Source organism: Pyxicephalus adspersus, chromosome 11, assembly GCF_032062135.1.
Source record: "Pyxicephalus adspersus chromosome 11, UCB_Pads_2.0, whole genome shotgun sequence".
Lineage (NCBI taxonomy): Eukaryota > Metazoa > Chordata > Amphibia > Anura > Pyxicephalidae > Pyxicephalus > Pyxicephalus adspersus.
The window spans coordinates 15,306,441-15,322,618 of record NC_092868.1 but is presented as its reverse complement, the minus strand read 5'-3'; the positions used below and the strand labels follow the sequence as shown (position 1 = coordinate 15,322,618).

The window sequence follows — 16,178 nt, the reverse complement described above, 5'->3', positions numbered from 1 at the left end:
GTTAGTTCCAAGCTACTTTATCATATTAAGCAGCTCAGCTCTTCTAAAGTTTGGATTCTGGGTTTGTCAATAGTGATAAATAAAAATTTACCTGGTGATGCCGAATCTGCTTTACAGCTAAAGTTGTCATAAAGTGCTAAATCAGGATCGATTTCACCTAGAATATATTAAGGAATGGTACCGGATAAATGTGTGTTGACACCTGTAGAGCAGTATACTAAAAAACATAAAACATGTAAAGTGTAAGAAACATTGGCCAAGATATGATAGGCACTGTCACACTTACCTGTTCCCCACTAAAGCACAGGCATCTCTCCCCTGCGCATGTGGGCAGTTCTGATGCTGGGCGTGCCTCTGTTTCCAAACTTTATAAACTCCGTCTTCTGGCCAATCAGGAAATAGCCTCTTAACCAGCCCTAGATATTTAGCTAGCTCTCAGACTCCATTTTGTGTTCGAGCAACATGTTAATAGTGCTGAGCTCCCTAGTTCTGTGATCTAGTTCCTGTACACCTGCTGCTTAATCTAGTGTTTCCTGTGTCCAGCTCCGGTGTTAATCCTTCATTGTCAAGTTTGTTGGTTCCCAGCCAACTTCCCTGTGCTGTTCCTGTCTGCCCGTGGATATCCCTGCTTCTCCTGTGCCTCCTGTTGCTTCCAGTGTCTCCTGTGTTCCCTGTGCCTGCAGTGTCATTGCTGTCTGTCTCCTGAATCCCAGGCTATTGACCCCTGGCGTGTGACCTGACCTCTCTTGCTTGCTGCCTGCCTCGACCCCGGCTTTCCTTGACTATCCTTCTGCATTGTGATTTGGTACCGTGCTTTGCCCACCTTGTTGTGCCCAAAGACCTCAACCTGGCAGTAACCAGCGCCGCAACATCCTCACCATCAGAGGCTCGGGAGAAAACCTGGTTACTGCTTAGACTCTGCGCCTTGGCCCTTCTCAGGGCTCACACCACCTTTGTGCAAGCCATAGTGCCCCCTAGTGGTCCTGTCTCTCCGAGTGTGACAGGCACAATAGTGTGTGAGGGGGTTAAGTAATTAGGGAATAAAGAAATAAAGAAAGCTATAAATACACAATTGTCCTGAAAGTAAACCAGTTCAGTGAAATGTAATACATTTCCTAATGACTCATTAAGATTGAATATCACAAATCCATTTATTGATTGCTACATAGAATCATAGAACCTGAAAAACAAACGTATCTCAACCATGTGTGAAGAATGTCAGCAAGATAAAAGTAATGGTAATTGTATTATCAATGTACTGCCTATTTAAAACTGGTATTGCTAAATATATGTGTTGTAACTTTAGTTTTTTTGATTGTGTTTTTTTGGTTGCAGAGAGGGACAAACTCACAAGTAAAAGGAATTTGCTATGGTTAACATACTGCTGCTTGAGGTAAGTATGCTCCCGTCTGCCAAATAATAAACATCTCAAAATTCTTTTGTGGTTGCAGCAAGGGAAAAACTTGCATAATAATTTAAAGAACATGTTTATAAAGGCAGCAGATTGTATACGCGTCCAGTGTCCTGGGGCTTCTGATCAATCATTTACAGACTGGAAATCTCAATTTGTAAATTGGGCACTAAAGTGGCAGTTGATGTGCTTGTGTGTACCAGGCTGAAATATTTAACAATACCAGGTTTACAAACCTGGAACAATGCAATCACCATTAATGTTATTTGCTAACATTCTTTACACATGGTTGAGTTACAGTTTTGCTTTTCAGGCTCTGTGTTTTTCAATAGCAAATAATAAATGGATTTATGTTATGCAATCCTAATGAGTCATCATACAATAACGTACATTACATACAATATTTGATATGTGCTTATACCTGCGTCATATTGAAACAAAGTTGTGAAATCATGATGTTCCTAATGTATAAATATGTCTTAATGCTAAATAAAAAAAAAAGTAGACATCATAGGTCAGGGTTCTATGAATGATCATCACATTACTAAACCACCTATGCATTTACTTACAGAGTTACCACTGGATTGTCCACTATTTATAACCCATAGAGAAAGAAGAGACGTCATCATGGTAAAGCAGAACTATATCTAAAAACTGTATATGGGTAGGTCCTTTGTTGCAAAAGGGACAGGTGATATCCCTTCCGCAATAAAAAAAAATCTTACCTGCCTGATCACAATTTTTTAAATGCACTCCTCTGTTCAATGCCATCATGGGCACCACCATCTTCTTTCTGGAGTTGGGTTTTCAACTATCTCATTTGGCCAGGCCGGGATGAGGAAACTCCAATGAATGAGCCCGGTAGTTTATTCAGTCCCGGCACATCCAGAGCAGTGTCCGATTTTATTGCAGAATCACCTGTCATTTTCCGCAATAAAAACCTGCCTGCATGCTGAGTTTCAAAAAAATATATAGTTCTGATGTAACTAAGCCATATATTGTCTTTGGATTCCTCTTACATCCTCCTTCTCTTTCAGTGTTTCTGGATTTACATACAGAGGGCTAAAGCATTAAATAATAATAATAATAATAATAATAAAAAAATAGTTTTGCATCTTTTATTGATGATAGGAGATTCAGATCACTGTGTAAAGTCTTCTTCATCACATCCCAAAAATCTCTATCGGGTTACGTTTGGACTGGTTTTGATGGCCAATCCATGTGTGAAAATGATGTCTCATGTTCCCTGAAGCACTGTTTTACAATTTGAGCCTAATGATTCCCTACATTGTCATCTTGGAATATGCCTGCACTATCAGGGAAGGCAAAATCTGCTGAACCTGGTCATTCAGTATATTCCTGCAGTCAGCTAAACTCATTTTTGTGCACATAAAATTACTCATCTAAGATCTGACCAACTAAAGCAAATGGCATTTTAAACTCTATAGCAAATTGTCAGATAATTCCTTTTACAACTCAAAACCTTAGCTTGCTAGCCTTCTAAATTCATTTGGAATACACGGGACCTTTTTTTAGGCCGTGTATGTGTCCCCCTTTCAAAGCAGGACATAAAGCATTTGCAATAAATCTATCTATATACAAAAAATAATTCAATACCAGATTGTTGTAACATTGATGGTTTCTTCTTACGATCTGGAATAGGAGGTGGTGTCTCTCTAGCACTAACAGATCCTAACTGGATATCCTGGTAGACATTAGAATGTTGAGGCAGTCCAGTCTGTGATAAACCGTGTGATTGTTCTAAAAATTGTAGAGAATAAGGAAAAACAATAAGCATAATAAATATTCTACCAAATTGTTAGATCCAGTGTGATATTCAATACTGAAAAGTGCCAGTCAGAAGCTTTTACTTTTTTAAATAAACTTGCCACACACCCAAGCAATTCAAACTTAATATTTTATGAAAATGCAGAGCAAATTACATTCAGTAAAAGCAGCATACTAAATGATTAGTAAAACCTAATGCAAGGCTGCTAATATATGTAAGCAGTGACTTTTTCAATAAAGTTGTGCTTGGCTCCACCCTCTCCCAATCTTCTTTACTGGTCAGTGAGGTCATTAACGTACCAATGAGCAGGCCAAAGCTTCCACTACCGGCACAAACCTTTGCTAGGACCATCTAATTTACAAGCTTTACCTGGATTAATTTTTTGTTCAATACATTTAATTATTTTGACATGTAAACAGGTAAATTTGCATCAGGTTAAATGTAAAATGATTACAATGATTACAATAAATACCATAAAGTACATGTGCTAATGTTCACTTCTATTTTATTTATTTATTCTAATAAAATGATAAGATATGAAATGAGTTTAAAGGGAATTACATTATTCAATGTAATATTCATGGATGTCACTCAAAAATTCCCAAAATAAATTATGCATACAACAATTGAGCATATATGATTGAAATTCTATCTGGGAAAACTGGCCATAAAGGCAAAATCTAAAACCCATGTGTGCAGTGTTTTGGAAAATTCAATTATTCCAATACTGATTGGTCAGAATTTGCAGTGGATCTGCTTGTGTGTACTAGGAAAAAAGATGATGGGGAGACAGTATTTAAAAGGAATTCAAAAAGAAGGGGGTTGTGGATGGGCCTAGATATGGAAGCCAAAGAAAGATTTTACACGTTTATAGAGCTGTTGCATTTGCAGTACTGAATGCAGCTTTTGGCCACCCTTGAGTGACCAGCTGCTTCCATTGACTTGACTGCAACCACCTCCAAATGCTTAGAGTGGTTGGAAAGCAATTAAAAGGGAGTGCATTGCTTCTGGAGGACCAAGATGGCCAATAAATTGTCTTCATCTATAGTATCCACTTCTGAAAACTTTTTGAAAACTGCAGCCTCAACCACATTAAACTTCCCTCAACCACATGACACAGAGATTCAGTGAGGTTGTGGTTGAACTGCGGTTGAAGATGGGTGACTGAGAGTGGCTGTCAGCAGCCATTTTCAACTGCATGTCGAAAAGAGGCTCATGTTGTTTATATCTTTCTCGACATTTACGCAGGCCAAGCTGCTGAAAAAAGTGATAGAACTGACCTGTTCAGTATATTAGAACAAAACTGTGGATGTTTCTACAGACACAAAGTAATTGGGAAAGTGAAGTGGGGCACCAGACCAGGTAACTTTTGGTGAAACCAATTTGCTACTTCTGTTCGTATAGTTGAGATGTTCTCTTAGCACTACATCAAGAGTTGTCTCTTCTGTATGCTACCATCTCTTTTCCCTTTTTTCTACATAAAATTTAGAAATCATTTCCACAGTATATGCAGTACATAAAATAGATTTTTGCAATAAAGATCCTTTAAATAAGAGCAAGTCAAGTGTTTTAAAAGTGCAGTATTTCACATAATCAGATGTACTGTATATGACCTGACATCCTGCGGTAAGATCAAGGTTTAGGTTTTCTTGTAGCAATTCATATTTATAAGGAAAAAGAGGCTGGCCTTTTAAGATTTAAAAAACAAAACAAAAAACAAAGTACAACTAAAGTAAATATGGAGCTACCCCATACAGCAATACCAACTCTTCTTGCAGCTCTATATCCAATAACAACCTCTAATTTCAACAAACTTTCTTACTACTTACTTCTTACTTGGAAAACAAAACAATTGCTTGCTTTGTAGAACCTTTGCACTAAACCTTACCAGTGATTTCAGAACATGCATCATGTTCTTTGTCTCTCCAGTTGTCATAAAATGCTGAGCCAGGCACATCATCACCTAAAACAAAAAAAAAGATACATGTAAGTTCCTGGGTGTCATGTTGAACATGTTGGTGGTCCATAAATCACTGGAAAACAAATCCATATTCACAGTTTTTTCCATTTTTCTTTTTTTGTTTGCAGTCACAGGATTATTTTCCTTTCCTCCAAACCTAAATTTCCAATTTAGGGACTGTGACACAATGGACCTGATTTAAAGATGGGAGAAGATAGACTATCATGGGTAACAGGGGGGATCCAGCAAAACTGGACTAAAAACATTTGCCAACCAATAAATGAGTTTTAAGAAATCCATTCCAGGATTGTTGGATCCCCCACATTCACCCATGATAAACTATCTTCCTCAGTCTTGGAGAGCTTTATTAAATCAGGCCCAACATGTAATGTAATGTGTAGCGCAGTGCCAATATGCTGCAGTGTTGGCTTAACTGGTAATATGAAAGTAGGGAGTGTCACTGTGAAAAAAAACCCCTTCATTACAGTCAAATCAATGTTGGATACAACATTATTACCTAACTATAATTGTTGTAGATATTTTGATACACACAAATGTATGATAAATGCCTCTGTAAGGCCCTTCTGTGGTCTTTGGTGGCAGATAGTGGTCATGAAGAAGGCCTCTATGGGCCCTCTGGAAGAAGGGGCCTGGTCACAATTGTGACTTCTGCAACCTCATTACTGTATCATTGCTATCTGCCTAACTGTTATTGAGATAACATCGACCACATGCAGGAAGCAGAGCCATCATATGTATTCCGCAAACATGGCTGATGTCATGTACATTTATAGCCTTACAGTACACACAGAAAAAATACACAGTACATTGTGATATATTTTGGGTAATACCTAAAAACATTTTTGAAACAAATCATATTTTCACTTTACTTTGGCCCTGAATTTGATTCTTACCTGTCATAATAATTTTGCTTTTTGTATTAACCCAGAGAAGGTATATTAATAGGGAGGTTTGGTATGCTTCTTCAGGGTTAAATTCTTTTCTAAAAATGTTAAAATGTTTTATTAAAATGTTGCAAATACAAACTGGACCTCTATAAGGAGCCAGAACCCTCCTAACACAGATAAATTAAAACATATATTATCACTAAGGACAAGGGAATCAACAAAAATGTAATGTTTTGCAGCTTAGCAGTCTATAGCAGTCGTGGCTTTAATATTACTTTTTCCTATTTACCTGGTGATTCCACCGACAATGCATCTCCTGCCATAGTGATAGAACATTCACTCAACCTATTTTATCAGGAACACATAAACAGGACAAAAATATAGAAACCTCCCATTCTTATTCTATCCTAACAAGGGGGAGAGGGTTCTGTTTTCAATGGCTCCTATAACCCACATCCAAAGGTAAACAAACATACCCAACTCATTATTTTCCAGACCACTGAAGGCAATTAATTCATTCTCTTTTACAACTATTTTCTTGTAATGAGGGGGAAAGTACACTTGCTACTTCATGCTCCAATGCTTACTGGGGTGCTACTGAAAATGAATAGTCGCCTACACCACATGTTGCTGTGCCGTGCATCAATGACCAATGATATTGCCCAGTCTTGAGTGTAAATGAGCCCTAAATCAACGCCAGAGTTATCTTTTGGGTATGGCTGTGCAAATCAGTAAACTCTTGCTTATTGTATATTCACCTACCATTCTGTGACTGTGAGACTCCTACAGAAGGATTGCAATGATCATGGGTATCACCTCTTGACTCATCAACATAAATGTATCTGCAGCCAAATTCCATGTCAGACACCTAGAACAAAAAATAAATAGTAATCAAATACAGAAAGCCAAACCCTTGAAAATCAACTGAACAGTTTACAGAGATCAATGAGATGTATTTTACTGGCAAAGGGCTGGGACAACCAATTTCACTGTAAGACTCCAGCAAGGTTTTATTTATCATGGAAATAGCCGTGCGTGTCTTTTCTTGTCTGTTTTTTGATTTTTTTAATACATGTAAGGCAGGACAAAGAGAAAGCTGATAACACAAGTATTTAGACACCCTTGTCATGCCACCAGTTACACAGCCCATGAAAAATTAATACACAAAAAGTATTTTAACTTTTCATAAATTTGGCCTTATTACAACAGTTATAATTTACAGGTTAAAAATTCAGGGCAATATAACAAGCTGGGGGCGGTAGTGTGTAACTAAAAATTTTTAACCAAAAACTGTAAGCAAATGTGTCTGTAATAAAAAAAACAAAACTGCTTGCATGTTCATAATTTTCTGGTAAATATACACTTAACTGTCAATGTGTAGTAGAATGTAAAAATTAGGTGAAGGTTTGGGGAGGAGTCTCTCTGAAGGAGAGACACTTCAGTTTAGGAAAGGAGTTTCCTTTAGTTTAGGAAAGACACAAAAAGGATGAAAGGAATAGAAGCCCAGTGGAAGTTTCGCTGCTAAGGAGAAAACTTTCCACCCATTGGATTTTGGAGGTTTTTTTGACTTGAATACTAGTATTTGTGTATAATTGAATTTCTAGAGGGCAGTGTTTTTTCAGTGGTAAAAAGGTGGTTGGGGGATCCATTCTTGGTGTAGCGTCTTTTAAGTTTAAAAGTCAGATGGTGGTTATGCAGTGTTTGCTTAATTGATTTTGGCCTCAAGTTGGTGCAGTGTTGCTGGGGACCAAAAATATGATGAACACCAACGGTGACCAACGGTGTCCATGATGGTCAGCAATGAAAATATTCACCAAAGTTTTCATTGACAACCAGATTACTGGCCATTATATACAAACAGTAGTAATTGTGATGGTGAGTGAATCCAAACAGTGGGCAGCAGCTACTCTCTATGTACCTTTTAGGGTTGCTTCATTCTGTAACTGATGGACAGCATCATCTAGTCCATTCTGTCCATGGCCCACCCCTTTTCATTGGATATCAACTTTTAATCATAAATGTGTAGCATCACATGTGGGCATTACCAGGGATTCCTGCTTTCAGTAGGCTTTTTGAAGAAGTGGTCCTCAACCTTTTGAACATCACGGACCACTAAATGTACGGACTCCAGACCGTGCATGCCCGAGGAGCCGTGTGTCAATTAAAGTGAAAGAAACTTCCCCCAGAGTGACGTGATGATGCCATAACCAGCCCACTCCAGAGACACACACCGGCCCACCGCCCTGAGTGTGCAGTGTATACAGGAGATATGGTCCACGACTCTGGCAGGTGCGTCTCCCCAAGCCGGTTTCTTCTTCTGACCCCGCTGGGGGGTGCACTGGCCAGAGCCACGGACCACCAAAAGTTTTGTAGACCACAGGTTGGGGACCACTGATTTAAAGCACATCATTGACCCTTTCAGCAGCTATGATCTGTCTCCAATACAGAAAGAAGTACAATGATCTAGTGATAATGACACCTCAACAACAAAACCTCAACATTTAAATTATTCTTACAAAATATTAGTATGCAAAACAGCCTGAGGAAATACAAATGAAAACAGATACACTGGAAGTCACAGGAAAATTATTTGTGTGACTTTTTTGGAACAGAAATGTGAAAGAGCACAACTTTTACAAACAGAAACCGGTCAACAGATGGAGCAACCATTTCAGATGTAATGCATCGGGAATGCACAGACACAATGGCAATGCATATTCTGTTTTCCATTGCAGGAACTTTTACACATCCTTTGATACTTAGTCACTCAAACCAGAACAGCAGGTTGAACTTCTGAAGAACTACTGAAAATGATCATTAGAAGTTATTTAGAAAAATATTTTAGGATATGAAAACATGAGCGTGCATCCTGTATGCTTCAATAGTTTTGGTTTTTCTAATACCTTCAACCCCCGCCCCACCAGTATTAAACAAATATCTTAAAGTACCAAACTCCTTGCCCGCACTACAGAGCTGCCCTATGAGTCCTCCTTCATTTTGCTCCACCAGCCCAGGCTGTTAGCCTGATAAGCATTAAAATGCTATCTTGTGCTACAGTTTTGTAAATTTCAGTATATGGAAGCTACAAATTAGAGTCTACCTGGTTACCTCCCTGTGTTTATAGTTAAGAAACCCAACAAACTTTTTAGGAACTATATTAAGCCCCTGTTTGTAGTGGTGTCGTTTTTTAGTCTAATTTCCTGTTTTTGTAGCTCGTTAAAAACTTGGGTTGGGTTTATTTTTTTGGGGTTTTATTTTGTTTTTTTACAGGCTTAGCATAAATTTGTTGCTGAAGTAGGTGGTCAGGCTCATCATCCAGTGACAGCTCATGTCTGCCTTTTTTATTTCAGGGTGGGGACGCTAGACAGCCGTTAGGATTGGATGGCTCAGCCTCCCTCTTCTTCCATTCTCAGGCTTAGAGCAGCCATTTTTCTGCAGCTGCTGCTGCTAAGATGCCATCATGTTTTGCAAAGGCAACCATAGCCCCCTAATCTGGCTATGAGGAAGTACTTTAAAGTTGAAATAGATCAATTTGGGGTGCTGATGCTGAATGTAAGCCATAACCAAATATTTACTGCATGTATAAACTGTAAGATTTATAAAAGTTGTAGATATGTCCATGAAAATGATACTGTTCTCTAACACCACATACAGAATTAGGTTCATTTCTTTAAGTATGTAAATACATAATTTGCATATTTTACAGTTTTTTTAAAATTATTTATCGAATTAGTAAATATTCCCGATGGCACAGTCAAGCTCCTCATGCTTTATTTAAGTCTAGTTTACATGTTAGCCATAAAAATGGAAAGAACTTTCTTCGAAAGTTTGCCTTACATAGAATTAAATTGAGTTTATTGGTTAATATGTTTGCAAACTTTAAATTAGTTGAACATTATGCAAATGTAACTCTGGCAAGTTTGCCCATCACTTATTACTCTGGTAAGGCTTTGCGAACTGAACATAATTTCTTTTAAAACATGTACATGATTTGTACCATATATGTTTGTGCAGGGTCATTATGCTCAGTGGTACAGGTTGACATTCAAAAATCTGGCCATCGATAATCCGAAATCTTCAGTTTTCCAGCATGGATTTCGGAACGCATTTTCAAGTTTACACTGTTTTCTGGAGGCGCCGTTTAGGTTTTGGTGGTGCTATACTCCAGAATGAGCTGTTAGGTCTTGCTTTTCCTCCACAAATTGAAGCTATTCCCATTGCTGAGGATGCTGTTACTGTCAGTCATGATTATCATCCTGACAGCCCATCTGCTATCTAGCTTATTTTCGAGGGTTGATTAAAATTCTGAGGCACTATAAAGTTTAGTTGAACTAAAATTCTGTATAACTGTTTTATTTAGTTGGTAAACATTAAAATTTAATTTGCTTTTCATTTAGTGTTATTTCATTTCATTATTTTCAGCATATATAACCTTCAAAAACACAGAAAGGTCCGGGGGTTGACAGATTTTTTGAATGTCAACCTGTGGGTACCAATTTTACATTGGTAAACACAATGTTGTCAATAAAAGAGAGCTGTGACCTCAGTACATATGTTTGTACTAGTGTAAAATTTCCTCTGTACACCATGTATGATATTTGTTGTTTATTTCTTGCATACTAAGTCAGCAGATATTTGGAGAACTAACATGTGCATATGTGGGATAAGAAGAAAGTAGGGTATGATTAAATAAGTGGAAAATTTAAATCTGTGCTCTTCTCCCATTTGCAGTTCCTTTAGCACTTCTTTTCTTTGAAATGGCCATGTTAGAATCTCATTCTGCAACTACTATTTCATTTTCTTCATTTTCTTTTTTTTTTTTTTTATAAACTTTATTTATAGACACAGAAAAGACAATGTACAAAGTAATAACCAAAAGAATCATCTGAACAGTACAAAGCCAGAGTAAAAAAAGAACAAGCAATAACAGGCTCAAGATTAGTGTTACAAAGTTCGGGTCGTAAAAAAAAAAAAAACATCAGCAGTATACAAAAATCATATATATAAAAATCATATATATACGTATAACATTTTGAGTGCCCATTCCTTGTTGTATAAGAATTAAACAGATTAACAGAATCACGTCATGTCTGACTGTGTCCTCCATTTTCTAAAATTTTCCTTTTGCCAAACAATACTCAAAAGTAAAAAACAAACAGACAAACAAAAAGGGGAAACCTGGTTCATAAACCATTGAACCTATATAAAAACAGCCAAAACGCGGGATGGGAAGGGAGGAAGGGAAACTTTTCTGTTCCGGTAAACTAGCATCCTATTTCTTTATTTTTTTTTCCTATTTCCATGTCATCTCTATGTCATAGTATATCTTGTCACTCGAGGCATAAAGTGGATCCCTTTTAATGGCTTATCACACTACCCATAGGGGTCTCAATCTTATAGGAAATGTAAATTGTGCCACGTGGAATAGCGATACCGGTGATAGACTTGACACAATTCAGCTGGCTCCAGGGAATATTCCATATAAGCATACCATTTATCAAAAAATTTTGTCACAGCTTTGTCATCTGCGTTTGCCACCTCTAACAGATCCCTACGGTATAACATATCCATTGAAGATTCTATCATTTTCAACCGGGGTGGATCTGCTTGAATCCACTGTAGCATTATTGCCCTACGGGAAGCCAGTAAACACAAGGATACCCATTCTTTTGTCCCCCTAGCCAGTTTGCATGCCTGTACATCCCAGTTCCCAAACACACATAGAAGAGGTTCCATTATCAACTGTAGATTCGTTACTTTCCTAATATAGGATAGGACCTCGGTCCACAACAATTGGATTGTGGTACATTCCCACAGGTTATGCTTAAGCGTCACCTTTTCGCATACACATCTCAAACATTTAGTTTGCCTGGTTGGGGTATTGAGGTGTTCCTCAGTAGGCGGGCGGAATACCTTATAGGCTCTGTGGACAATCTTAAATTGTGTTTCTCTCCACAGTTCGTTTGGAGTAGTCTGTCTCACTGCAAGATATCCCTGCACTATTTTATCGTACAGGTCCGGGATATCAAAGTCTTTTTGCCAACCTTAGGACAACCCAGCCGAAAGAGATTTAGAGTAGAGCATTAGTAATCTCGGATAAATGGATGATATAGAAGGAGGTGTTACAGACAGCAGATTATCAAATCTATCCCTTTCCACCACCTTAGCTGGATTCAATAGTATCGCCTTACAGAATTCCCTAAATTGTAGATAATATAGTGGGTGTGCGGCTTGAAGGGGTAGAGCATACTTCCGAACCAACGCCCTCAAGGTTACCGGTCTTGGAAGATCTTGCGAGAAAAAATCACCCACGGTCCGTAGGCCCTTTGCTGCCCAGACTCGGTAACAACTATGGTCCAAACCTTGGCGGAACTGGGGGTTGCCTTGAATCGGCAAATATTTAGACAAAGAACATGGTAACTCCATTTTACGTCTGAGTTCCTTCCAAGTAAGTATTGTATCCCTTACCAGTATGTTGCATTTAAGGTGTTGTGGAATTTGTGAAATTTTATTATGTAAAAGTGCTACTAAGTGCCAAGGATGGACCAATGCTTTTTCCAATTCTGTGTTTGAGTAATAGGAGGTATCCTTGATCCAATCCATGACATGGCGACTAGTGCAGGCTAGATTATAAAGCCTGATGTTTGGGAAATTAACACCCCCTTCCAACACTGGGAGTTGTAATTTAGTTAACTTTATCCGAGGCCTCTTTCCCAGCCATAAAAATCTGGAAAAGAACTCATTAAGAGCTTTTATGTCAGCATGCTTCATTTCTTCATTTTCTACCTAAACAAACCACATAGTTTACACCCAATTAAGATGGACAGCTTTACTCTTAGAAGAGGGAGATTTCAGATATTATATAGTTTATGAGCTGTATAATATATAATATTTATAATATATAATATATATAATACAGACCAGACACTAGGGCCTTGCACCAACATCCCACCATACATGTTATCTACATAAACTTTGCTTTTTCCTAGTTCATGGGTTTTTTCTATATGTCTGGCTTCATGATGTGTTTATGATCTATGTATGACTATAGTAGCTACTGTGAGCCTCCTCAAAGGATTGGTAGGGAATATTAAATGTTTTTCACTGAAGAAAAAGCTGTTTAAGATAAAAAAAAATAGCTTGAGTAAATGTGATGACACTATTGGTCAATTCCACCAATTGGGCTAGTCAAGACATTGGTAGGTCATCACTGTGTTACCATCACAGAGCTCCAGGGAAAATAATAATCATGAAAAGCAAGTTTCAACATGACACTTCTCTTATATTAGCATTTACACAAAAAAAGTCTACAATTTATAGAATTCCTTCCTCGAAATGACAGATGACTGTTGGCACCTGGCCAGTAATCTGGCGAATGCACGTGTCTGTGGTATAGAGACCCAAGAATGAAGAACACAGTGAATAATTGTGCTACTAAAATATAGTTTTACTGGAAACTACCAAAAATGTACACAATATCCTGTAGCTATCTAATTACCAACATACTGTACATTTTTACAGCATCCTGTCTGGTGAAGATAAAAAAAAGATTTTACAGAAAAACACAGTAAACCCCATGTGTACATCTAAATGACCACTTACCATAACCCAAAAAACCCTCAGAAATGCAAAAACTGTACCTGTAAAATGCATCTTGATTATGGATTAGTCATGTCTAGAACAATCATATTTATACAGTGTTGAGAAAAAGAAAGTACACTCTCTTTCAATTCCACGATTTTTCATATTGGGACATACTCAAAAACTCAAGCAATGCTCAGAGAAAAAAAAACTTCATCCCTCTACAGGACTTCATCCCTCTACAGGCTGAATGGTAAAGTTAGAATGGTAAATGGTGAAATTCATGATAGTATAGTTGGAGAAAGACTAAACTAATACAGGTTTTCAGGAGAAACACTGAAACGAACATGGCTGCATGGCTTAGGTTTGCATCTTAGCAAGCCACATGAATACTGAACATGCAAGGCCAAAGGAGAAATATTTGACCATAATACGCAGCACCACATTTGACACAAAATGTACATAGGTGATGATTTTGGCTTGTTTTGCAGCCACATGTGGCAGATTGCAGTCTTCAAAGCTGGAGAAGATACACTTTCATTAGTGAACCTGGGTGATCCATAAACCTGGAACAGCTTTCTTCTTTAGTCTTTGAGTGCTTTAATAAATCAGACCCATTGGGCCAAGTTCTCCAAGGCTGGAGAGGATATACTGAAGCTGAGTAATCCTCAAACTTGGAAAGGATTTGTTAAAGTCATTTGCTATTTGTTACCAAATGTTTTAATCCTCGAATAGATCCATTCCAGGTTTTTTGGATCACCCAGGTTCACTGATAAAAATATATCCACTCCAGTCTTGGAGAACCTTAAAAAATCAGATCCATTGAGTCAGCCATGAACTACCCTATATACTAAAGTATTCTAGAGTCGAATGTAAGGCTATTTACAATTTGGCAAAAATTGGGTAAATTAACAAGACAGTGATCCCAATGTCTACAATGTCTGAAACAGAAAAAAATCAAGGTCCAGACTTTAACCTGATTGAAATCCTAAGAGAACTGTGCATTAACAAATGTCTGTAATATACCTTAATAAATTGAAGCAATGTTGTAAAAGTGAACCAAAATACATCTTCAATGATGTGAGAGACTGATAAAATCATACAGAAAATTGTTACTTATTGCCACTAAACATGGTACTACAAGCTACTAAATCATGGTGTGTACTTGTGTAGGAACCTGGAAAGAAGTTTGACTTTCATGACCCAACAGGAGATTACCATCCTTTGCTACATCTGTCAGTAATATAATGTTTACTTAATTAGGTACAGCATGGATCGCATCACCCAAAAGTAGGTCTAGGGACTGTCTAGGCCAAAGTTTCATCCACAGAATAAATTGTTACTGAATGAGAAGTATAAGTTCCATATTTTTGGTTGAACAAAGCCTCACAAACCCTGGGAAAGGTATATGATGTTATATACATTGCTTTGCCCTAATCTGTCAAAGTGTGAGCTGGTTTAAAACATCTAAACCCAAAAACAAAAACATTTATTACATTTCAGTTTACCAGTCCTTAGATGTGGTGGCTGCATTTATTTTTAGATTAAGATTAGATTCTTGCTAACTAAAAACTCTAGAAACCCCCCAACAAACATAGACTTTATAGCCATTAAAGGATCAGAAATGTGTTATTTGCAAGATTACCAGGTAACAATAAAGGAAAAAAAGAAAACCAATGCAGGCACCACATCCAGGGATGTGTTCTCTGCAATAAAATACATTTTTGCTTTTAGGTTTAGATACACTTTAAAGGTTGCAATATAATAGTGGCCAGTTTGTAATTGCCTGCTATATTTGTGTCAAATCTTCTGATAAATGAGAATTACTTTTACAAGGGACGGGTGCTAACACTTGCTTAATATTCTCACAAGACCTTTGTGTCTTGAAAAATAAAGGAAACACATTTCTTTGTGGGCTGATCTGCTTGACTATAAATAGAATCTTTCTAACTTTTTTTTAGAACACTGTATATTTATAACAGACATTGTCATCTGACAGTGACATCAGAAAAGCTATTCTAAAGGTGGTATTATTTCTGTTTGTACAGTTACCTGTCCGACTGCATACCATATACACAGCATACACACAGAATTCTCTCCATGCATGACACAGAAATAATCTTATCAGGAACGAAAGAAAGCTAACATCAGTGTATTGGCAGTCCTCCTATGTTTATTTCTTTATACTACATTTATTGTAGCGCTACAAATACGTATGTATAGGTACTAAGCGTCCCATATCTTGTGCATTGTTAAACAAGTATGGGGTATTGACTTGTTTGTACTTTTTTGCTTCACTAACTGTATACCGTTTTTTCTACAAAACTCATTTGTTAGCCGCAAACCTCTTTCTTTTCTTTTCTTTCTTTTTATGTCTAATCTAAGCCAATCAAAGAGGTGGCTCAACTCATATTATAAACCCAAAGTAAGGGGAACACACCTTTTTCATTACTTTGATTCAATCTTTTAAATCAATCAGGTCCAAAGGTTATAAACCTGATTGCTTTGGTTTTGGCAATCAGACTGCTT

At 37.5% G+C, this 16,178-nt stretch overlaps 1 protein-coding gene across 1 annotated transcript in view; it reads right to left on the bottom strand.

Annotated features, from left to right (window-relative positions):
• LOC140340451 (circularly permutated Ras protein 1-like) overlaps positions 1-16,178 on the bottom strand; it is a 51,945-nt gene that overhangs the window by 25,613 nt on the left and 10,154 nt on the right. Inside the window, exons 2-5 of the mRNA XM_072425662.1 lie at positions 6,831-6,936; positions 5,089-5,163; positions 3,029-3,172; positions 92-157 (exon numbers count right to left, since the gene is read on the bottom strand). Of these exons, the coding sequence (XP_072281763.1) occupies positions 92-157; positions 3,029-3,172; positions 5,089-5,163; positions 6,831-6,927 (382 nt within the window). The 5' untranslated portion in view covers positions 6,928-6,936. The remainder of the gene's footprint in view (positions 1-91; positions 158-3,028; positions 3,173-5,088; positions 5,164-6,830; positions 6,937-16,178) is intronic.